This window comes from Gallus gallus, chromosome 4, assembly GCF_016699485.2.
Source record: "Gallus gallus isolate bGalGal1 chromosome 4, bGalGal1.mat.broiler.GRCg7b, whole genome shotgun sequence".
In the NCBI taxonomy this organism is placed as follows: Eukaryota; Metazoa; Chordata; class Aves; order Galliformes; family Phasianidae; genus Gallus; species Gallus gallus.
The window spans coordinates 23,599,825-23,623,888 of record NC_052535.1 but is presented as its reverse complement, the minus strand read 5'-3'; the positions used below and the strand labels follow the sequence as shown (position 1 = coordinate 23,623,888).

The following is a 24,064-nucleotide window of genomic DNA, read 5'->3' as shown; positions in this document are numbered from 1 at the left end:
TCTTTAGTCACTGATGAGCATTAAGTGGTTCTATTTTTAGTTTTGATCCTGGGAGCTCACAATTGAAACCTGCTATTATAAAGCAACCAGGAATTGCCGCACAGCAGCAAATACCTCAGAGTGCAAAAATATATCTCCATGGCAGCCTATGAAGAAGCTGTGCGTGTCAACTGGAAGCATAGGAATTTACCCCTTGTCCAGCTGCAGGGAGGAAATACAGCATCATAATAATGGGCCCAGATAGCCATACCGGATGCTTTTCTTCCATCTTTTTCTGATGGAAGGCACCATACGTCTCTCCAAAGACAATGAAGTTGTCCTTTAAGCAAGGAAGGCAAAACATTTTCAGACTGTTAAATATTCTAAAGAAAAACAGCTATTGGATGAAGCTCATTTAAAGCTAACATAAAGTCCAGTGGTGTGGTTGTGCAGGCTAGAGAATGGAGTGTTGAGGTTGAAGTTCCTCTCCAAACAATGTCAATGGAGATTTCAACCTTTCATAGCAAAACAGTACACGACTCAGCATTGAACTACCAAGGGTTTTGCTTTAACTTACTATTCACAATCAAACAAAAGAGTACACACACATACAGTTTGAGTCTCAAAAATCTCTTTAGTTTTCCATAGAGAATGGAAAAGCTTCTGACTATCTTAAAAGCCATACTGTATCTTCCCCATTCGCATAAATGATGGCAACATTCTGTTTGGGTGGAAAACCAAGCTCACATGCAGCTTTCACCTTTACTACATTGATGCAATAAGTAACAGAGAACATCTGTGAAGCTGCATATAAATCCCAACAGGCAGAACTCCCATACAGTGAGGCACGTTAACATTGGCAGCCGCAGTCTTGTGGGATGAAGGTATGAGCCATAAGGCATGCCAAGGACCATCAGGATAGCGCCAAATAAATGGATACCTGTTCTGACGATTGAACAGGCCAAACGTTTATACCCACAATATGCTACCACAACCACAAAATCTCCAAGAGGGCTGCTTAAACCACAATCTGCCTCTAGCACTGTGTTCTTCTTGGGAACATCCTGCAGGCTGCTTTGGAACATTTTCAGAGTAGCAGATGCAAAAAATTAAGCCTGCTCTCTCTGTCTTTTGGTCCTTTCCTTATATCACTTCAGGAATAAAAAGTGAGACAGTAATTTAGTCCCACATTTTTACGCAGAGAATGTACACTTTGATGTTAGTTTGACACCGTGAAAACTCCACGACATTTAGATAATATTAACTTATCTCCAGAACTGGTATTGGCACTCTGGATCACAGACACCCATAACAATGAATAGTCATGATATTGTAGGCTTTCACCCAGAGATCCAAGACAAAAACGGACTGATCTGAAATAAAACACAATTGCTGTGTAACCTCCTCTCTCCGTATCTATAGTAACTACAATAGAAATGAACATATTTAAAATTACATATGCATTCCTTATACTGAAAAGTTTTCAGGAATAGATTTTTTTTTTTGAGCTATACTTCTTGCCTGGCTTTGGTCATAGATTCTCCTTCCCCGAACTTTGAAAAACAGAGCTAATAAAACCCTAAAGAAAAAAAAAAAAAAGAAGAAGTTTTGAATAATAGTATCTTGTGTTTTGTAGACAGGAGATGTGCTCAAAATCATAGAATTAAGTAAGAATAAGTAAGAATGAAATGCTCACATGTTTAACCATTCGGTGAATTATAACAATGAGAGTTTTCTTACAGAAACTACAGCAAGTAAATCAGAGCAATTAAAAGCTAGAGCAGGTAAGAAATTTAGAGGGAACAAGGAGAAAGTGTTCATTGTGGGGGAGAGGAGGGCTGTTTGCTTGTTTATTTATCTTCTTCATGAAAACCAGTAAGCAAATCATCCTCATTGTCACTGTTTAACTCCTAGGCCATGTACCATTGAGACATCCAAGACTTGATTCTAGATGTCCTGTGTCTCTGCAGGTTCTGTGAACTAGACTTTAATACTGGTTTCCCATTTCAGATGTACTTATTCAGGTTAAGCAGAACAAATTTCAATGGCAGAGGGCCAACTCAGATGATTCAGGTAAGCACAACACACTCCAGGTGCACTGTCAGCAGATCAAGTACTATACCCTGGGTTTCTAATAGTCTATACCTTAAATACATCCCTTAAGATACGTCTCTCTTTGGATAGTTTTCATTTTTTTTTCCATTTACCAGTTTTTCACTAGGCCCTTGGTGGAGAATGATATTTTTAAAAGTTCCGAAAAGTGGAAGTCTGTTCTCATTCCAATGTTACTAAGATATTTGACAGAAATCATTCTACAAACATTCAGCTTCCAGATCACTATGCTTTTTTGTAGGCCCCAAAACAACATTTGCTGAACCCCTCAGCTGGCATTTACTAGGCTGGTGTAGATGGGCTATCAACATCTTTGTATGTTTATTTCAGGCTACACCTTCTGTTTCATCCAATTCCCTGGATGCAGACTTCCCCTTCTACTCTCTCCCAGAAAGGAACCTCACAGCTCACCTCCTCCCCTTTGGCTACCAATAGACCCCTCAAACTTCTCTTAGCTTTCCTTGATACCTAACCCGCAGAGCATTTTGCCTTTACATCTCAGACAACAATTTCAGGTACGTGTAGTGATATTATCAGCATCCCCAAACCATTTACTTACTATATTAGTTTGCATGAAAAACATGCAAATCCAGCTAAAAGTACAATCATTTGTATGCCTCCCTCTGCTTCATTTTTTTTCTCCTATTCCCAAGTGCTATTTGAATTTACCTCTGTGAATGAATGGCAGAGGCATCCTGTATATTATTCTCTCATTCACAAAGCAAGTTTGTCTGTCCTTTAAATCACAGAATCATAGAATCCTTAGAGTTGGAAGGGACCTCTGAAGGCTATGCAGCCCAACTCCTCCACAATGAACAGAGACACCACAGCTACATCAGGTTGCCCAGGGCTTTATCCAGTCCCACCTTGAAAGTCTCCAGGGATGGAGCATGAACCACAACACTAGGTAACCTGTTTCAATGCCTCAACACCCTCACTGTAAGAGATTTTTTCCCTTATATATAACATAAATCTACCTTCTTTGAGCTTGAAGCTATTTCCCCTTGTTCTATCATCACAGACCCCACTAAGGAGTCTGTACTCTTCTTTCCTGTAGCTCCCCTTTGGATACTGACAGACTGCTCTGAGGTCACCTTGCAGCCTTCTCTTCTCCAGCCTGAAGAGCCTCAGCTCTCTCAGCCTCTCCTCATAGGAGAGATGTTTCATTCTGTGGATCATTTTTGTGGCCCTTCTCTGGATGCACTCCAACAGGTCCATGTCTCTCCTGTACCGAAGACTCCACATCTGGATGCAGTACTCCAGATGAGGCCTCACCAGCACAAAGTAGAGGGGCAGGATCACCTCCCTTGTCCTGCTGGCCACATTTCTTTTGATGCAGCCCAGGATACAGTTGGCTTTCTGGGCTGCAAGGGCACACTGCTTGCTCACATTCTGCTCTCCATCCACCAGTACCCCCAGGCCTTTTACGGCAGGGCTGACCTCAATCCTTCCATCCCCCAGTTTGTACTGGTAGTGGGGGTGCCTTCACCCAGGTACAAGACCTTGCAATTAGAGATATTACGGAGTACCAGCCCCAGCACCAACCCCTGGGGGATACCACTCACCACTGATCTCCATCCAGACATGGTGCCATTGACCACCACTTTGTACTCAATTGTGCAGCCAGTTCTCCGTCCATCAGAGTTCACCCAACAAATCCATATCTTCCCAATTTGAAGAGAAGGATGCTGTGGGGTACCGTGTCAAAGGCCTTACTGAAGTCGAGATAGATGACATCAGTGGCTCTTCCCTTGTCCATTGATGCAGTGACACCATCATAGAAGGCCACTAGGTTGGTCAAGCAGAATTTGCTGTTGGTTGCCGATGCTTCCATGTGCATTAGCATCACTTCGAGGAGGATCTGTTCCATGACCTTCCCTGGCACAGGGAACAGGTCCCAGGCTCATCTTTTCCACCCTTTTTAAAAATGGGTATGATATTACCTTTTTTCCAGTCACCTGGGACTTCACCTGATTGCCATGACTTTTCAAATATCATAGGGAATGGCTTGGCAGCCACATCAGCCAATTCCCTGTTTCCTCTTCAATTTATCTCTTAAATAAAGGCCTCACAAAATTCTTCTTCTTCTTGGCTCTTCCATTTGTAGTTCAGATTCCTTCTAAGCTATTACCTTCTTCTTCTCCTGAATTTCTCTGAACATGGGTAGCTAACTCTGTATTTAGGTATACTACTTGCAAACTCTACTGCCTGTAGCAGTCTACTGCCCTCTTCCATCCATGCAAACTTCAACCCAGAAGTGCAGGCAGAGGGTTTCAAAAGGGGGAGGATTTTTCTGTACTCAGACACAGACAGCTAGTTTAAGCTCAGACTGTCTTCCATGGCTGCTTAAATTAACTCAACTGGCTCTGCTGGAAGCAGATCATGGAAGCCACATACTATTCGTCCTCCAGTGGCTCAGATATTTATAACCTGGAGGTCTCTGACCAGTCCAGCTGCAAGTTTTCCATTTTCCAGGTCACAGATGAAACATCGCATTTCTGTGTTTTTTGTTTGCAGATTTGCCTTTCTCTGAATCTTAGGCACCAGGACAGAACTGGGAAAAGGCTGAGGTTACTTAGGTGTGACTCAGTAGCCAAAGAGCTACTGAACATGATCCATTAAAATTTGTTGAGTCTCCTTAACAGTCTCTGCTTTCCAACCTATATGAAGTAACTCTCATAGCTTTTTCTGACTCTGACATGCCAAAGTATTTGATGATACAGCAATTCTTTAACATCAACCAGAATTCATGAACTGTACATAGGCAGAACCCTCAGCATGTCACAGCATGATTTCTGGTCAGCAACCAAACAAGAATATATAAAATTCTGATTTGCAGTTCTGGAAAGTATTTTAAAGAGCTAGAGACAAGGTAGAGTTTGTTCAAGGGAACAAGACTGCTGAAAGTCTTCATATGAATAGCAATCAGTGAGTACTAGTTAGCACAATTAAAGAATTATCGATTACACAATTGATTCAACTGTGCTACTGCAGCTTCAAGGAGAATACACCATACCTCCTACTGCCTAGGATATATAGCAAACACTAAGTAGTACTGAGTAAATTCTCTCCTGTGGAATTTTTTTCCATTTCAACCAAGGACTTATCTGCCCTCATTCATTATTAATTGTAAAAGTTAATGAAAAAATAGAAGGTAATGGGCTTATTCAAAGGGACAGATACAAAAAGCACTAGCACAGTTGAAATGCCCCATGTCAAAAAAGTCTCTCCACACCAGAAGGAGAGATTTGCTCTGGCAGAGGGCATAGTGTTAAAAGCACCATCCTTCCACAGAGATTTTTCTTTCTATAGATATACTGTGTACTGCTGGCAGCGCATACAGCTGTTTACTATGTAGTCTTAAATCTTTGGAAAAACTACAAGGTGAATGAACTGCCTTGTTTTAGTCATAGGGACGTGAGTATTTTAGATTGGGCTGGCAGTTTATGATCTCTATTAATAATACAATTGCTGCAGCCAGTGTATACCACTGCAATCCCACCCTTCTTTGAATTTCCTGCCAAAGATCAGAGCTGCCTCTACTTACAGAAAGCAGCATGGATAGAATATAGTCCTTTAAACTATGCTCAAACAGTATAATGTTAAATCTCAGTAGATAAGAGACAAGAGCTAGACAATCTGGACCGATGCTTTTTCAGTTTATTTTTAGGTGACAAAAGTGCTCACTGGCATTTCAGAACATGATGTGATGTACTTGTACGTACTCTAACCCTCATGCAATATTTCTGAGTTCTATTAGGTCAAAACAGCAAACAAAAGAAGCTACAAATTTAAATATATATTTATTTCCCTTCATAACGTTAATATGTTACCAAACATTTGCTGAGAAAACTTGTGATCAAGCACAATACATGTATCCAAGGCATTGTGCTATATGTATTAATTAACATTAATATCTCTTTTCTGCTATCTGATATTCACATCAAGTACTTGCTGCAAATAGTATCCTTTATCTCAAATAAGATGCTATTCCTGTGGGAATAGCACTGACAAAACAGATTTTTTGGAACTAGCACAAATAGAATTTACGTCATTCTTGCTGAATTCTATGGAGACTGTGAGAGCTTGAGGTCAGAACAGTGCCCTACAGACAGGACATATCACGTCAGATGGCAACTAGAAAGGTTTAGTCGTTTTCTCCATTTGAGGGGAGGCTAGAATGGGAAGGGGGCTGGTCTCCTTGCACTGTTAATTTCAAGACAGAGGCTTAAGCTTGTACAGCTCCAGCAGTGGTTCCAATCTCAAGACATGATAATAGTATTACAAATGTATTACAGTTGCACTGACGGCCACAGCTATGGTTGCACAATGTTTTGAGCATGCTATAAATTTTATACATATTTTCCAACTCATACATAAACATTATTTTCAGAAGCCAATAGTAACTGTAGATGAACAGTTTAATTTTTTTAACCGAGAAAAAGGAAAGAAACCTAAACCACTTTGGCTGTTAATATGCAGTGTCTAAGAAGCAACACAAATAAAGGGGATATAAAATTACCTATCCAGATTAATTTTCATCCTTTGTGCAACCCTTTTCTTATTCACCTTTTCATTTGTTTTTCCCTGCTAACCTGCAGAGCCACCCACGCCCTCTGAGCATGTTTATTTTTCCTCCTGTCTCTGGATCCTGCCCAGAGGAGGGTGAATGCATTCCAAATGACTTTGCTCTCATCCTTCATACTGGCAAATGCTCTTACAGTTCCTCAGGATATATTAGCACATCAGGGACACATATTCTTGGTGCATTCCAGGATCCTAACGTGAAAGAAATAAAGTAGTGCAGCTGGAGAAAAACTATGTCCAATGCTGAGTGGGAAAACTGAATATCTTGGTGCAAAGGCTGTGTTTTCCTCTTTGCAGTGTCTAGTACTGACACTGATGCGGAGTCCTGTATGTCAGGCTTTAAGTTGTATTTGCTTAATACTGGCTACTGCTACAAGTAAAGAAATTTATTTATTTATTCCTGCATAGTTTATCTCAGGTGAAACATCCCGTTCCTCTCTCTATCCTTATTTATTCTGAAGTAGGCTAATATTTGAGCCAATAATTTAAAACAAGATTCAGCTAGCATGTTTTGAAAGCATACACAAGAAGAACAGGTTTTGCTTTCAGTAGCATGGCACGCTTCTTTCCCCAGATCACTGCTCTCCCCAGGCCAATCACTTTATATGTATATATATTTATATATATATATATATATGTATATGTATTTTGGGGGGGGGGGGGGGGAGGGCCGCATTTTCCCGACACTGACACCTGGAAATTAAAAGAATATGCACCAGAATGACATAGGGGAATATCTAACATAAAATTCTGTTTCCTTTACTTAGTTTTCAAAAGATCTCTTTCAGTATAGGAAGGAGTTCCCAGCCCCAGGCAGCAAAACTTGCCCCAGCCCGTACTGCAGAAGAGCCCATCCAGGAGCCTGCACTACCCCTCTTCCATCTCTATGCTGAAGAACCAGCTGCACTGGAAACCAGTTTTGAAGGGGTTTCATGATGCAAACACATAGCAGATTGAAATCAGAATTTCATTTCACACAGAAAGCCACCAAATGGATGGAACTGCGTTTCTAATTCCATAGACCACAGTCAAGTCAATGGCAGAGCTTTTACATTCCCATTCAAAACACTGTTCTACAGCTTACCATCATTTTCAGCTATTATGCAAGCTTTAAACATAAGCGAAAAACTGGACAAACACAAAATTTTGTTCTAAAAAATAGTATCTACCTTTAGCTGAGAGAATGTTAAAATACCTTTTCCCCTGGGGTCACAGAGATTCGCCATATGCAGTGTGTGTAGGAAGGATAACCGTTTGGAAATCCTGGAGAAGAAAAGTTGCCTGTAGATTCCTGCAGTGTTTCTCCACAGGCTGAAAGAATCAAAATACAGTAAAAATATGAAATTGAATGTGCCTAAGAGAGAAAAATGTGTCCTTCCAATATCTATTTAGAATCCATTTAACTCACTGCAGATGCAGAATGGAAAACAGACTAGTTATTTTATGATTTATTCAAAACAGGGACTTTAAGCCAATCTGACATTCATTCTATTTTACATAGGATGTTTTTATTCCATGAACTGCTTCACTTGTGTACTGTCTTGCTGACTTAACCAAAATTAGAGCAGTCTCAAAAATGTCACTGCTGCCAGTCAACTGCAAAATTATACATGTAACTTTATTTTGCAGAAAAAAAGTTAGCCACACCCTCAGGCACATCCTTTATGAGCTAAAACAAAGCCACAACAAAAACTGGCACAGCATGATTGGCATCACATTGCAATTTCATCAGTGGTTTCATTTATTTTAGTACTTCACCCACACGAGAGACTGCTCTTACCGAAAATTGCACAATTATATTGGTATAGAAAACTTAAATCTTACATTCAGTTTGCAGAGGTAAGGGTAATAAAGCAAAGCAAATGTAAAGTCCTAAAATACCAAGAGATTTTGTATTCTTTATTATTAAAACTTTTAGCACCCATATCTCACCTGTCAATCATGCTACAATCTGCTGGCTGACTAATCAGTAATTCCCCTTCACGCTAAAATACATCATTAGAAGCTCCTGCTCTTCTTCCCCATTAAAATTGATTCTGGTGGGATGTCACACCTCAGTCAGTCATCTTTTAGACCATCAATCAAGTTGTTTCACCTGCTGATCTGCAGGTGTGTTATAAGACATGAATTGCAAAGTATTATTCCATGACTGACAGCGTAATCAGATCTTCAGTGCTTTCTAATGACAGCACTACCACTGCCAGCAGGTGAACCAATGTATCATCAAAATCTCAATGAATTATAAATGATCTGGAAAATCTTTAAATAAAAGGGGACAAAAGATTGTTTATGACAAAAAGACAATGCAGCTGTAAAGGCTGTCGTGTTAAAATGCTTCTAAGATGTAATTTGACAATGACACTGTAATATCAGACATAAGCTACATTCAAGGCATTAAATATGCTCTCTGACACTGAAATGGTTATTGTGAGGAAAGAAAATGATTGGTGCAGCCTCCCAAAAATTTAATGGCTGAAGTTACTATCACCACGTCCTTCAAAAATGAAACAGTCAAAAAAAAGAAAAAGTTTCTTCCCCTCATTTAAAAAAAAAACATTTTATCTCTTCAAAATTGGAGGCATCCAAAGGAAATGACATATATACAAAAGGTATTCAGTGCTAAATAATTATTTCTATATAAAACCTTCCCCTGAAAATGCTATACCCATAATTAACCACAATTTATTTTTCACATGGCAATTAATTAAAACTTAAATAAATTACAGAGTGCTATACTGGGTTCCCTGAGAGCTACTGAGCTGTAACACAGCTTACAATAAATATGTAAAGCACCTAAGAGAAGGCCAAGAGTAAAACAGCTATTACAGAGCAGAGGAAAGCAGAACCCAAAAAGACACAATGAGTCCAAATGCTCTGATCACTGCACAAAGAACCCTCTCTCGTTCTTCCCCCACCCCACGCATGGCTTCAGGGAGACTATGCTGAATCAAGATACTCTCAGGAGGAATACAGTCAGATTAAATGCAGCCCTGCAGTTAGTAAAAGGGCAGAAGGAAGAATCATAGGATATCCTGAGTTGGAAGCGACCCATAGGGATCATCGAGTCCAGCTCCTTGCTCTACACAGGACCACTTACCAATCAGAAAATAACTGAAGACCCTGACATAACTAGCCCTTATGTTACAGTCCTTGAATTACTCATTTTATAAAACTATACTAACAGAGAAAAACAGCTTCTGAAAACAGTTCAGAATTCCTCTCAGTCATACAGATGGCAGGATTATTTTTGCTGTGTTCCACACAGAGAAGTTGTATACAGACACAAAACTATGTACTTCAAGTAGCTGCCATTGAACATTTCTCTTTTGCAAGAACTTAAGAATAAAGCAATACAGCATAAAGCTAGCTCACTCAATGATTTAACTTCTATCCATATTAAATGCCTGAGAGCTCTCTAATAAATCAAAATTTTCAGAAAATTTCTAAACATAAGGCAAACATAAGAAAAAAATTAATTGGATAACTTCTACTAAGAATCAACACAAGCAGAAGTTATAAAACAAGGTTGGACTTTATGTATTTCACAGTATTTACCATTTAATTAAATATTCCTGGTTACTCAAGGGATATGTGACAAGAACAGCTCATACTAATCAATAACTGAATTAATTATCTGTGGGATCAGAGTACCAGGCTGGCTTCCAGAGGTGTTGTTGATAAGTTGATATTTGGGCACTTCCTGCTTAAAAGCACATTTCTCTGCAATGGGTCAGTGATTATTAAAACAGTTAAAATTTTATCATTAAATAATTTAAGGTTTCTCTCTGTAACTGGACTGTAGAACTGCATTATTTGTGATTAAGTTTATAAAATAGTATATTATATGCATTTTAGTGAGCTGCAGGCCATTAGCAATGGACACAGATTAAGGCTGGGTATTAGGAAAAAAATTATTCTAGGAAGAGTGGTGGTGCACTGGTACAGGCTGCCCAGGGAGGTGGTGGAGTCCCTGGAGGTGTTCAAGAAATGGGTAAATGTGGCACTGAGTGACATGGTTGGAGGGCATGGTGGGGGTGGGCTGTGGTTGGATTGGATGATCTTAGTGGTCTTTTCCAACCTGAACGATTCTATGATTCTGTGATTCCACATTAAGAAAGGAAGGTAGCAGTAATAAGATAGTAATGGCCATTTATTTAATTTTCCTCAGATCTAGTTTTAGCATATTTCATGTCAGAAGAAATTCTTTGTATTTTCAACTTTTGCTAGTCTAGACCACCTACAGAAATGGCACTTCAGCTATCCCCCCCACACACACTCCAACCAAAAGTTAATCTACAGCTTGAGAAGCCTTGTCTTCTGATGAACCTTTGCATGGTAATGAAAGGGAAAATATTTTTCTCCTCTTTGTAAAGATTAGGAATAGATGCAGACATCAGGAGGATTATATTACAGAAAGCAATTTCCACTACTGAAGCCTGTCAGTGTTTAACTATGCAGCCAGTGTACAACACCACTCTCATCTGGCTAGTACACACAGTATCATAAGTAGAACGTAAAAACAAATCAAACCTGCTGTTCATAGACCACTGAGTCTTGGCACTCGTTCAGCTCATGAAAGACAGCTTCACTGACTTCAAATCCATTTCTCAGTCACTAAGTCCTTTTCTGAAAAATGACCCTGACTATCCTGCGTAGTTAAAGCTATTGAAGAGGCTGAGCTGCCTCACTACTGAGCTGATCAGCTTTTTTCTCCAACATCCCCAACCTCAGCTTTATGTTAAAGGGCCCTAGAAAATGCAGCACAGTTCTCCAACCAGAAGCTGCTTGTAGGAGCATCTGGAACTCCAAATGAAACATGCACAGTACTGCAACATTTTTCATCAAAGAAGCCTATATCTCTGGAAAACCCTGACTTGACTCACTATTTTCTGTATTTTCATGGTATTATATTTAAAGTAAAAAAAAACACGTGAAAAAAATGCAGATATTATTAATGTTTGAAATATTCACTGCTGAGCTATCATAGGCAGACATAATGATTAACATGTTTTGTCTGAAACAGGAGATACAACACATCTTCAAAAACAATCTCATGGATGCTACTGCAGTAAACTATAATGATCATATATGTTTCACGACATCAAAAGCACAGTGTCTGAACTATCAGTCTCGCCATTTGCTGAAACATTTATTAGATCACAAATACCACTGAATTTGCAGAGTTGCTTTCCTTATTGAGTGTTTTGGTGGTGGTTTTTATCTGTGTGTCACGTGTTATTCAGTAACTAAAAAAATAAATTGAAAGAATGTGATGTTAAAGAGGACAGTGTGTAAAATTTGTATCAAAACCTTCAGCCTTCTCTCTCTCTCTCTCTCTCTCTCTTAAAACTCCCTTTTACACGCTGGCTCACCAAAGTAAGGCTAGAAAACTAATGTGTTTTATCCTAAAGTTTGCCAAAGAGTAGCACAGAAAAGGAGCACGACCCTGCAACCACTCATCATTTCTGTTATCCCTCTGAAATGCGTTCACCAGTACTGCAAATTTTATAGCATGCACTACTGCTGAGCAACAATGTTTTACAATACCATGAAACTATCTTTCAACAAGACTGTGAAAACATCACAAGAAATGACAATTCATTATCATACATGTTCATGAATTATAAGAAAAGCACATTTTTTTTTCTGAATAACTGTTTGAACTTCAGCTCAAAAAGCACATTCTGTCTTTGCATGTTCAAGTTATTAGAGCATCATCTATGCACTCAACTGCCAAGGTTTGAGGGTTTTCTTTTGGTTTGCTTTAATTTCTAACTTTTAATCAAAGGGATGTAAGACATTAGCTATATTCACAGAGATCCAGATTCCACATGCTATTTTTGCCTCAAAACTCATCTTTTATCAAATATATACGTATTCTCTATATTTATGAAATAACTGCTCTCCATATACTCTTATTAGAAATAATGCTACCAATGCGAATACTTTTATTCAAGTAGAGTCTGTATCAAAAGAACAGAACAAAAATTAATCCAGAAGGGATAACTGCTAAAGAAAATGTGTTAGTTTATCCTCTGGTAGAGAAAGAAACACTGTGCATGTTCTCTGTATATAGACAACTATAATTTGATGTACTTGGAGCACAAACTAAAAGCATATTTCAGCAATACAATGTATATCAGAAGACCCAGATCTACAGGAGATTGCGCTGACACTGATATAAATCTAAAGCACCTCCCTCACTTCAGTCCCGATCCCTCCTTATAGTCCTTCTGCATTGATCAGGTGGTAAAAAGTAGCCATATATCTGATTTAAACAAGTTACTGAGACTTCATTAAACCCCACAAGGAGAAGGAGAGTTGTAAAACCTCTTTTTAAAAATAGTTTACAACTTAGTTATCCTGCCTTGTAGTAAGTTATGAAATTTTGAAAAAAAAAAAAACAACTATACTGAGTTCAGAGTTGATTGCAACAATTTAATTTACTCATTCCACCCTCCATTCAAATTCAAAACAAACATGACCCCAGAGTTGACGTATACTAAGAGCAACTCTTCCACCTAATTGTACAGTTGAAGCTTAACACTGCAAATACATAACCAGAAAAACCATCAAGTGTTATTTCTTTTCCAGTCATTGAACAGCTAAGGAAAACATTCTGAAATGGAATGAAACTAAAGGTTGTTTCACGTAGTTTGTCTATCCTTAAGTGCTCTGCATTTGAGAGACCTTACCTAAAAGATGTTTCATGATTCAGCTCTTCTACTGCCTACATCAGTTGCCAACACAGAAACAGACTAATAAGGCAACTGACTCAAAGATACTATTATTCCTCTTGAAAAAAATGAAGTCAAACAATTACTAGTATGTGTTGTTTGTTTGTTTGTGGTGCAATACCTGGACATCTATACAGCTTTCTTGCCTGTGCAATATCTCCTTTACTTAGACGGGTACGCTGGCCAATGGCAGGTCGTATACCATTATCATCACGGGAAGGGAGAATGGTATCCAGAAACATGCCCCTAAAAAAAATAAAAATAAAAAAATAGACCCCAAAAACCCTATCAGGTTTGTCATAAAACTTGCAGAGTTTGATGCATGAATTATGCTATTATGTAAAACTAAAATTTACATTTGGCATAAGTAAGAGGGTAAAATGCAGAACTTTAAATAGAAAAAACAAGTCAGAAAAATTCATTAGGCTGACAAACCGTAAGCAAAGTCATCAAAGAAAGAATCTTCAGTATATCAATGAAAGTTTTAATATTTCTGCTAGACAACAGAATGGAAAACTCTTACTATTATTTTGATTACATAGGGAAAACGCACTACAGCTCAGCTCATTATATTGAAAAAATTAATTGTAAAATTAAATAAAAATACATAAGTAAGTCCCCATCACAAAACTCCTAATCACAAAGTTCCTATTTCTAATGAAGTTTTTAAAGCCTTAATGTTTGACTTGCATGTGCAAGAGCAAGAAAAGTCAGTTCTGTTTGTCAATTCAATAAGAAGTCATCCAGTAATGTGAAGCTATTCCTGGTTTTACTGGATTCTTTTTTTTTTTTTTTTATTAATGTCAAACCATTCTTTTGTCAGGTGTTATAATTCTACTCTAGCTGCTGCTACTATTAAAATATAAGTGCTTGCTTGCCAGATTCTGCTTGCTCTACAACAATATATGTCTACCTACCATATGTGATTTCCATAATATTTACCTTAAATGACTAGGAGTCATAGAGAAGCACATTTGTTCCAAACGTGTGCTTTTATTCAAAATATCCCCAATTTTAAATATGAATCAAAATATCCTAGTAGTCTAAAGTCAATTTTAGAATACGTTTTGTTATCATGTTATAGGATTTGAAAAACCATAAAATCCAATAAAATGGAATTTAATAGACAAGTATGTTTTTGTATTCTCTTGTTCTTTAATTTCTGGATACTCTCTTTTGTCCTTGCAGGGCTTGTACAGAAAAGTAAAATTGTTGTTTTTACATATGGATTAAGTAGGTCCCAAAAATGAATGAATAGCAAGGATCTTTGTAGTTATGAATGCTGTTTATTAATATAGATCAATTTTTAAATGATAATAAATAAACAACTTTGAGTATTGGGGTACATACTGCTCTCTTAACCCAGTCAAAAAATACTTATGATATTATTCAGTTTCTAGAAATAAGGGACATTACTAACTTAAAAAAAAATGTTATCCTTAAATTATAATTGTATTTTTCACTGATTTTTGGTACAGTCAGAAACATGAAGATGTCATTACTATTTTGAAAAATGTGAAAATGATCCTCTCAGATGTCTCAGTGCTATTTTGATATGTACATTAAAAAAAGAACAACTGGTAACAGTTTTAATAAAGCATTACCAATACTATCATGTGCAACCAGAACTTTATGAAGTTTTGCAATTTCTCCTACTTATCCAGAGTAGATTATAACAACAAACAGTTGGCAATATTTCACACTGGGCATGACTCATGCTTTCAAGAGAAATTACTGCAAATCGATACGTGACCTCAGGGTTTGGAAGGTTGTTTTTAAACAGCATGAATTAACAACCTATTGCACCTTGGAGCAGGGCATGCCTACTCATGGCACTATCAGTTTTTGCCAGCTTGGAAAGTGGTGAGATCAGAGCCCAGAATTCAAATTATCTTATGTTGTTATTGCCCTAAGACTCTGGAGGGTTCCAGCTTGTTAAATTTCTCTATTTTATATAGCTTTTTATAGCTTAAGGTAATTCATCTGTAACGGGATTAAGCAATATGACTAATATCTACCTCATGTGGCTCAATTTCCATGCTCTTCCTGGCTGAGCAATGTATATGCTGAATACATTCTGGTGAGGTTTTTGGTGGTCTTCAGTTTATTTCTGAATCTCAGTCTGCCTAGGGATAATTTATTTAATATCCAAACAAAATTTTATTTGCTTTATATGACATGCCATGAGGTTCCTGCTTAGGTTTTCTTTCAGAGCTTTTCTTAAATCTACATTACTCTAGTAATTTCAGAGAAGTAGAGAGCTGGACTGCAACTTGATATGAAATATAATAGGAAATCTGGTGAAAGACTCCTGCTCTACTTTTTCTAGCCCTGGAGAACAGTTTGTTGTACAGCTTCTCAAATGCATTCAGTGTTTCAGAGCAAGCCCACTAAGTTTGGAGTGGGCTTGTCTGCAAGAGGAGGAAAAAAGCAGAACATCTTTCTATGTAGTTTTGATGACAGTACTGATCTGTACAAACAATACAGACTGCAGCCTCTATTGTAAATGGTTGGCTATAGCCCTTTGCAAAGGTTGATGTGTGCATGGTGGATTTACTACTACCATAAAGTGTTCTAGTTGCGTAATCCACAGTTATTCAGAAGTCATGCATCAAAGGACATTTCTCTCCAGGAGAGCAGATCATGTTATATTTTAAACACTTAACCATTTCACTAATTTGGTTATTCTAAATACAAGTATGTGTGGAATATAAAGTATTACAAAAAGAAGATGAGCAGTATGAAATGATGTTTCCAGATTATCTTGTCTTAAAATCTAAAGAACAGAAACAAGACTAATAGGTTGCTTTGAAACTGAGCAGAAATGAAATGTGTTCAAAAATGTAATTTAGTTATTCTGACTTAAACAAGCTGTGTTTTTACTGCTGTAAGTGTACTACACTACACGGAATATTTAAAATGATTATGGAATAATTTTAAATAAATAAACAAATAGAATTACATTTTTTAGCATTCACAGAGAGGAACAGAATTAAAAGTCAAAAGGTATAACCTGAGACTCCAACCTTGAGAAGGTGTTCCTGGCATAGTGCATGATGCTGTCAAAGTCATATGGTTCCCCAAGGGAATTCACCTCTCCAGGCTCCATCTTCAAGAAGTTGTATTCCTGACCTAAGGATGATTGATAATTATTCTCTGTAATATCTCTTTTTGAGAAGATAAAAAACCAAACAGGAAAAGAAAAACATCAAAGATCCCAACTTGATAACTCACTGACATTCATAAATCTTAGTTATCATTTGGAAGTAACTGTGTGCTTTTATTAACCAAGATGGCAGACATCTCTGAAATATCTGACATTTAGGAAGACTGTTCTCATTCACCTAATCCATGAAGTCTCCAAACATTATGCTATAATTCATGTAGAATCTGGAAAATTTGCTGGCCTGTTTCTTAATTCCAGATGATGATAATATTATTACTACTGCTGTTTTGGCAACAAGAACTTTTGAAGAACCCTCCTTCTTTTAGATTCTCTAGACTGATAGTGAAGTGACTTTACTTCAGTGAAGGCTGAGCATCCATTTATTGCAAATACAAGCAAGTCACATTTTCAGGAGTTCAGCTGTTGCAATTTAAATTGCAAGTAAAACAAAATAATACTATTTAGGTCATAATTCCAGATCCATAATTCTTTGACTTAATCATTCATACAGGGATGCAAAGCACTACTTATTCCAATTCATATTCGTGTCTTGCAAAACAAACAACAAACAAAAAAACAACTGCAGTAGCATTAACATTATTAACCAACTTCATTTGTGTAATATAACGGAAAACAAATACTTTGGTGGTCATGATCTGATTTAGTGATACTCAAGCTCAACAAATGATCCTCAAATGACACCACAAGTGGTTTCAGTCAGAAACTAGAGGGACAACTGAAAGGGGAAAGCAGGAGGCAGAGGATGGCACTATACTGTATTTTCCCCATCAGAGAAAAGAACTAACAGATGAGCACTTGAACAGTATCTATGCAAGCTGATGGGAAAGAGAGTAGATGGAAAACTTGGATGTGGGAACAGGATTTCAGGATTTAGAGACTCTTGGAAGCGTGTATTAGCTGCCAGACTTCCTCCAGCTATTTTTGAGGTGAAAAATCATAGAATAGCTTAGGTTGAAAGGGACCTTAAAAGACCTAATCCCTTCCACTCTCACTGTTGTGGGTGGGATTATCACAAGATTTATTGCACAAGATTTATTGAACTATTTTGTTTCAAAACATTTTATTTAGGGACAGACAATCTAAACTATTATTAGACGTTTCCTCATTTCATCCCTTCTCAAACCCTGCAGAGAATGGTCAAAAAGGTCAAAATTAGCATTTCAGAAAGACCAGGTGTACTTATGAACAATGCAAATGGAGCACGCTTAGTTTCCTTCCAACTTGCCCACAAGAATAAGCACAGCATCTAGACTGACACACAAACAACAGAGTTTCAGATTTGAATATCGTGAGAACGTTGTCACAGACTCAAAGTGTTCAGCTTCCCTTCCAAATCTCAACCTTCTAGGCGGCTAAACAGGTATCAGCATGTCTAGTAATCATTCAGTATGATTATGAAAGTAAAAGCCTTTCTCAACCACAGAAAAATAGGACTTTAAAGGGCTTTGAAATAGCTTCCTTCAAAATATCTGAGTATTTCTCTCCTTCTAGCCAATGATACTTCATGGTTTGCTATTTGGCCAGATCTTTAGAAAAGATTATATTTTAGTTGCAGTACTTTATTTATGAATCCACTAGAGATTGGTCTAGCTAAGAGGAATAACAAATGCTTATTTTGGCTGTTGTTACAAAGCATTCAGTTCTAAAAAACTCAAGCAAATGAAGGAAACAGCAAAAAATGAAGTTTTTTTTTTCTCAAAAAACCTTTTATTAGAACATCTCACCTGGTTGGATATTTTCTCTAATGATGGTGACATGGTCATCTCGGTCTGGTCGTGTATGTTCATGCCAAAAACCTATCACATGACCCAGTTCATGGACAACTATACCAAATTTATCACAGTTCTTGCCAATAGATATAGCTTGAGGACCATTTCCCCTTCGACCTACATAAGAACAGCACCTATAATTAAAACACAAATACACAGATGAATGTTCTCATGTTCTTATTTAGGAACATATGCATTATATTATTTTTTATTCAGGGTCTTCCACAAGACGTTAGTTGTGTTTAAAAGAACTGTCACTTGTGGTCCTGTATTTCCAAATGACACGGTAATGCACTTGTACTCAAAGAATTAATAAAGTTCACTTCAATGAAGTACCATCTCATCCATGTACATCACTGCTTTCTTGCCCACGCACCCTCAACAAAGACATGCAGAAGGAACAGGAAAAAGTATGCACACACTTTCCTCCATGCTATACTTCTGCTGTATGTCTTGAAAGCACTCACCATAGTCATGATCACTCAGTTCTGATAAGTTTCCTACATTTTGACCTGAAAATTCACCTTTCCTTGTTAATTCTATTTATAAAATGATACAAATGAAATGGTAGCCTATTCAAAGAGTCATTTTGCATCTGTCAGCGCCCAATTGAAAAAACAGCAGGAAGATCTCCAGACCGAGATGTAATATCCTGCAGTGCCACTTAGCAATCTCTCCATATTTTCTGTATTTTCTGTTTATCTGTCTGTGGATGATGTATACTGTCACTTGCAACAACTCTGTATGAGGTGATTGAATGCTCTTAATATGAATGAACTTCCACTCCTTCCACTCCTGTTTTCTTGCAATAGAAACTTTTAGGATGTTAGTCCCAGAAAGTCATATTTTCAGGAAAAGGAAAGAGGAAGGAGGAAAGAGGAAAAGAAAAAAAAGATGCTTTACAAGTGCTTTTGTGTTTCATAACTTTTCTGCTGCACTTTCACAAATTATACCTTTTCAGCATTCACAGTGTCAACATTTATCAGAGATGTCTGCTTGCTTTTTTCATTAGAAAAGACATCTGCTGATGAAGCCAGCAAAACTGTAGAAAGGGAGAATAGAGCAAATTCTGCAGAAATCTAAGACAATTTCAGATTTAACAATCTAATACTGTGATACTCTTTCACCTCAAAAAATTTTAGGTGTTACAAGCCAACATTATATTCCTTAATAATAACTTGATTTCTCATCTCTGCTCTGTAATTCTGCAGTCTGTCAGATGGAATAGAACTGTGCTGAGTAGAAGTTCACCTCTACCTCCTCCTCCATAAATAAATAAATAAATAAATAAATATCTGATGTAACATTTAAGTTGTATTTGGTCTTTGAGGAGGTTAACGTTAGTGTGGACTCTGATCCAATCCTTCATACATATCTGTGGCCAATAAGGAAAGGGCGCCCATGGAAGTAATTCCAATTGTATATTAAACTCTACAGCCTTCAAAATTTGCTCCCTTTCAGGTTTTGTGGAGTTTTCTCTTTGATTAATTGGCTGGTCATTCAGTCTTGATTGGGCTGTTTCACAGATTTTGTCTAAAACAACTAAAATTTTAAATCCATCAAATATGAATATTAGAGGAATACAGTCATGACACTTCAGCTTGTAGTATCTATCCTTAGTAAATATATACTGGTTTTGCATGGCTGAATTAAATGAAGGATAGCTATATAAAAAAAATGACAGTAGTATCTTAAAATTATAAAAGCAGTGTCATTTATTTTATAAAGTAAACATTATTATAACAGCCTCAGAGAGTTGTATTAAAAATTCCAAAACAGTCTTAAAAACACTGTTAGGAAAATTAATTTTCACATTATCACAGAATCATAAGGACTACAATGATCATCCAGTTTCAATCCCCCTGTTACATGCAGGGTCACCAACCACTAGACCAGGCTGCCCAGAGCTACATCCAGCCTGGCCTTGAACGCCTCCACGGATGGGGTACCCACAACCTCCTTGGGCAACCTGTTTCCAGTGAGTCACCACCCTCTGGGTGAAAAATTTCCTCCTAATATCTAACCTAAACCTCTCCTGTCTCAGTTTAAAACCATTCCCCCTTGTCCTGTCATTCTCCACCCTTGTAAACAGCCATTCTCCCTCCTGCTTATATGCTCCCTTCAAGTACTGGAAGGGCACAATGAGGTCTCCCCAGAGCCTTCTCTTCTCCAAGCTAAACAAGCCCAGTTCCCTCAACCTTCCTTCATAGGAGAGGTGCTCCAGCCCTCTGATCATCTTAGTGGCCCTACTCTGAATGTTATCCTGACTGGTTCTCAAACACTCCTACCCTCTAAACAAGTGTAACTTATAACTCTTTCTTTTCTGCTTTAGGCAGTTCCAAGCATAGGAATATGAATCACCATTTTCCTTGGCCTAAGTACAGAATTAGGCTCTGTGCTCCATTTCTGGTTGTGCGATAATGTGACTTTCACACTTAAATTTCTTAAGGTGTTCTCTAGCGACTACTTAAAAAGCAAAGGAAATGTAGACTCTCTGCCACCATTCTGTGCATAGCAGGTTTACACCTCCACACCATAACAAAGGAAAATAAAGAACATCGGTGTATTTATTTCCACACCCTGTATAAACTGCAATAATACAAAACAAGTATGTACAGTATTTGGTATAGAAATAAGCACTGATATAAATAATAGTAGTGGAAGTACTGCCTTAACATACACCCTAGAAATACAATACAGGCAATAAAATGGAGTGACGAACAGAAGAAATAAGATTAAAATAAAAATCTAGAGTAATTATACTGCTTTATCTCATGATTCCACAGTGGATTTCACCTTTGCACCTAATATGATGACATGGTTTTGTTTAACATATTTTTCAGACCCCATGTTTGCAGAATAAATATTATTGCTACAAGTGATTATGTAAACATAATTAAAGCACTACAATACTCTCAATGTCTTTATTGCCTGGGTATTTATCTTTCACTAGTCCCTTAACTATTTGAATGGCTTTCTATTAGCATAAGGAAATTACCAAAGTTCATACACTCTTATTCACTCATGTTTAGAATGAAAAGTGTCTGTAAAACAACAACGCTTTGGATCCAAAAGGAGACTTGTTGTTTTTACATTTTGTACACAATATTATTTACTGTCATATCCCATTACAGAGGGAATGATTGAGGACAGACTCTGTCAAAAGTCGCAGAATCTGCAGGAACTTCAATCTCAGAAAACTTCGTAAATTTTAAGATATTAAAGAACTTCTGCTCCCAGTGTTGAACTCTGAATTTATTGACATAGGCAGTTGTGTTATGTGCACCAAATCAATTTGTTAAGCAGAATCCTAGGCCCCAGGCTTCAAATCTTCTAGAAAATATTCATCCTTAGCTTTGAATGCTTAGAAGTACGTACTAAGATTCAGCATTCACCTTGGCAGTCTACAGGAAGTCATGGCAGAAAACAAAATCAATCAGATGAAGTAACCCACATTCTTTGAGCGTATGTCACCATTTCCACATTAGTTGAATTTAATGAGTTATGGTTCTCTACCTATGTTAAAGTTATGCACTTCATTATCGTGATTATGTTTAATTGGTCTTGGACAAAAAAGTGCACTATGCTTGATGGTTACTTTATAGATAGAAAAGTATAAAACACATACAGTCTGTGAAAATTCTAAATTTGGGTAAAGTACTACATTTGGAAGAAAAAAACACAAACAGATTTTTTTTAAATTCGGGTTGGAAGGGATCTATGGAGTACTTTAGTTCAAACCCCTGCTTAGAATAGTCAGATATCAAGTCAGAACACAGCTGTTCAGGTGTTTATTCAGTTGAGTTTTGAAAATGTCAAAGGACAGACAGCACAGCCCCTATGAGCAACCAGCTTCAATGATTTGGCTGTTCATGCTGTGAGAAATATATAGATCTGGCCTGATTCTTCAGTATTTCTCTACAGCCTAAAAAAAATAAGAATTAATACAAGTCTTAAAATAACAGCATCAGTACACACTCATAGAGGGTCATGAGGATTTGCTGGGCTGAGTGTCATGTCAAGCACATCAGACTCATCCAATTAAACTGCAACATTCTGATCACTGCAATGACTGCACTGAGGCAAAAGGTAAGAAAAACTAAAATAAATAAATATATATATTTATGAAATAAATTAATTTACAACATCTTGAGTCTGATCCCAGGTGTGTCTGGCAAAGGACCAAAACTTCTCTGTGCTTCATAAGCACTTGTCATGCTCCTTAAACTGAGTCAACTGACAGAATTTAAAGCTCCTGATCTCTTTAATCTTTATTGCACCAGACAGCAGTTAGAGACAGTAACTATTTAGGAATCTCTAATTCCATGTAATTGGTCTAGCTGATCAATGATGGTGAGCAAAGAGAAACAAATGACAGAGAAAGTGAAGTGATTGGAACAGTACATTCTTTCTTTCAAGTTATACTATTTCATAGCCACTGTCAAAAATGCTCTTAAATCACTGTAAAGGAAGAGAATCCCACAGGGTCACAATGTTGCACTTTTTAAGAAAGCTGCATTATTACATTCCTTGGGATTTAACAGTATACCTATCCCTTAAGAAACCACATCATCAGCCTGCCATGGCACTAACTGCGTGAAGTTGTGGATTAAAAGCTGCAGAACTTCATAAGCATGCTAGGACTGTATATCATCGCTTACTGATTACACAAAGTGAAAGAATTATATTCCACATAAAGCAGATACTGGCTACAACCCAACTTCATGGCAGGGATCAATCAGTGATCATTACTAAATGTCCTGACTCACAATCCTAAAATCTGTTTTGAGAGCAGAAGTGGCTAATGCTCCTTCATCTGTGTGATGGAGATGACTATGCCAGTATCACAAACAGCTACTAGAATGCATTCTTTAGATATCAGTTTCTCATCTCAGTGCACTAATCCTTCAGTTCATGTTCATACACCATGCCATGGGCCATGACAGTTGAAGAGGATAACTACCATCCATTGTGCATGCCATGCCACCACCCGCAGAGGAGCACTGTTGGCTGCTCTGGGCAGGAAGAGTGCCAGCTGCTAGAGTTAATAACCACCTGAAAGCAAGAACCAACCCAACACCAAAAAAAGATAAGTGAGTACAACTCTGAAGCACTTCTCTTTCCACAAGTGACTGGGCACCTTTCAGAGCAGGTAAACTTTCTACAAGCTAAAGATGCTGCAGAAGTATATATAGGGTAATGACTTTACCAATTTCGCCCACTTAAGCATTTGCCTGTAATGTGTATTAATATAGTAGCAACTTAAAAAATAAAACATACAGAAGCTGTTCATTTTACAACATTTACAGAAGAGCATGAAAGAGATTTGATTGTTCTGTATCTCAGACAGCTTTGTCAGATACTCAAACAGGAGGGTACAACACCAATGGTAGTAAGTTACCTAAAGTTTGTCACAATAATTAGTTAAGTCTTCTCACGGAGAACATAAGTTGCCACAAAGACAGACCAAAGGCAAGCTGAAATACCAGAGCAATATGACTAACTGTTCCTTTCTCTTTCCTTATTATTTTTTATCTCACTATATAAAAAGAAGCCTGAACTTTTACCTAGAATTTTTATTAAGAGCATGGGACTAGAGGCCAGTCAAGTTTGCTGCCCCCCTCCTTTTTTTTTGGCTTTGCAGACAGAGAAATATACTATCTTCAGGCACTCTCTATCTGATAGGCAGAAAC

At 37.5% G+C, this 24,064-nt stretch overlaps 1 protein-coding gene across 6 annotated transcripts in view; it reads right to left on the bottom strand.

The window, feature by feature from the left end:
- Positions 1–24,064, bottom strand: part of TLL1 (tolloid like 1) — a 136,220-nt gene that overhangs the window by 39,350 nt on the left and 72,806 nt on the right. For 5 of the 6 annotated variants that reach the window (XM_046939888.1, XM_015285275.4, NM_204703.3 and 2 more), the window contains 4 exons: positions 18,327–18,505; positions 16,442–16,547; positions 13,537–13,661; positions 7,874–7,989 (listed from right to left, as the gene is read on the bottom strand). In XM_046939888.1, the coding sequence (XP_046795844.1) occupies positions 7,874–7,989; positions 13,537–13,661; positions 16,442–16,547; positions 18,327–18,505 (526 nt within the window). Of the gene's footprint in view, positions 1–7,873; positions 7,990–13,536; positions 13,662–16,428; positions 16,548–18,326; positions 18,506–24,064 lie in introns of all 6 variants that reach the window. The other variant, NM_001397470.1, reaches the window with a different exon arrangement.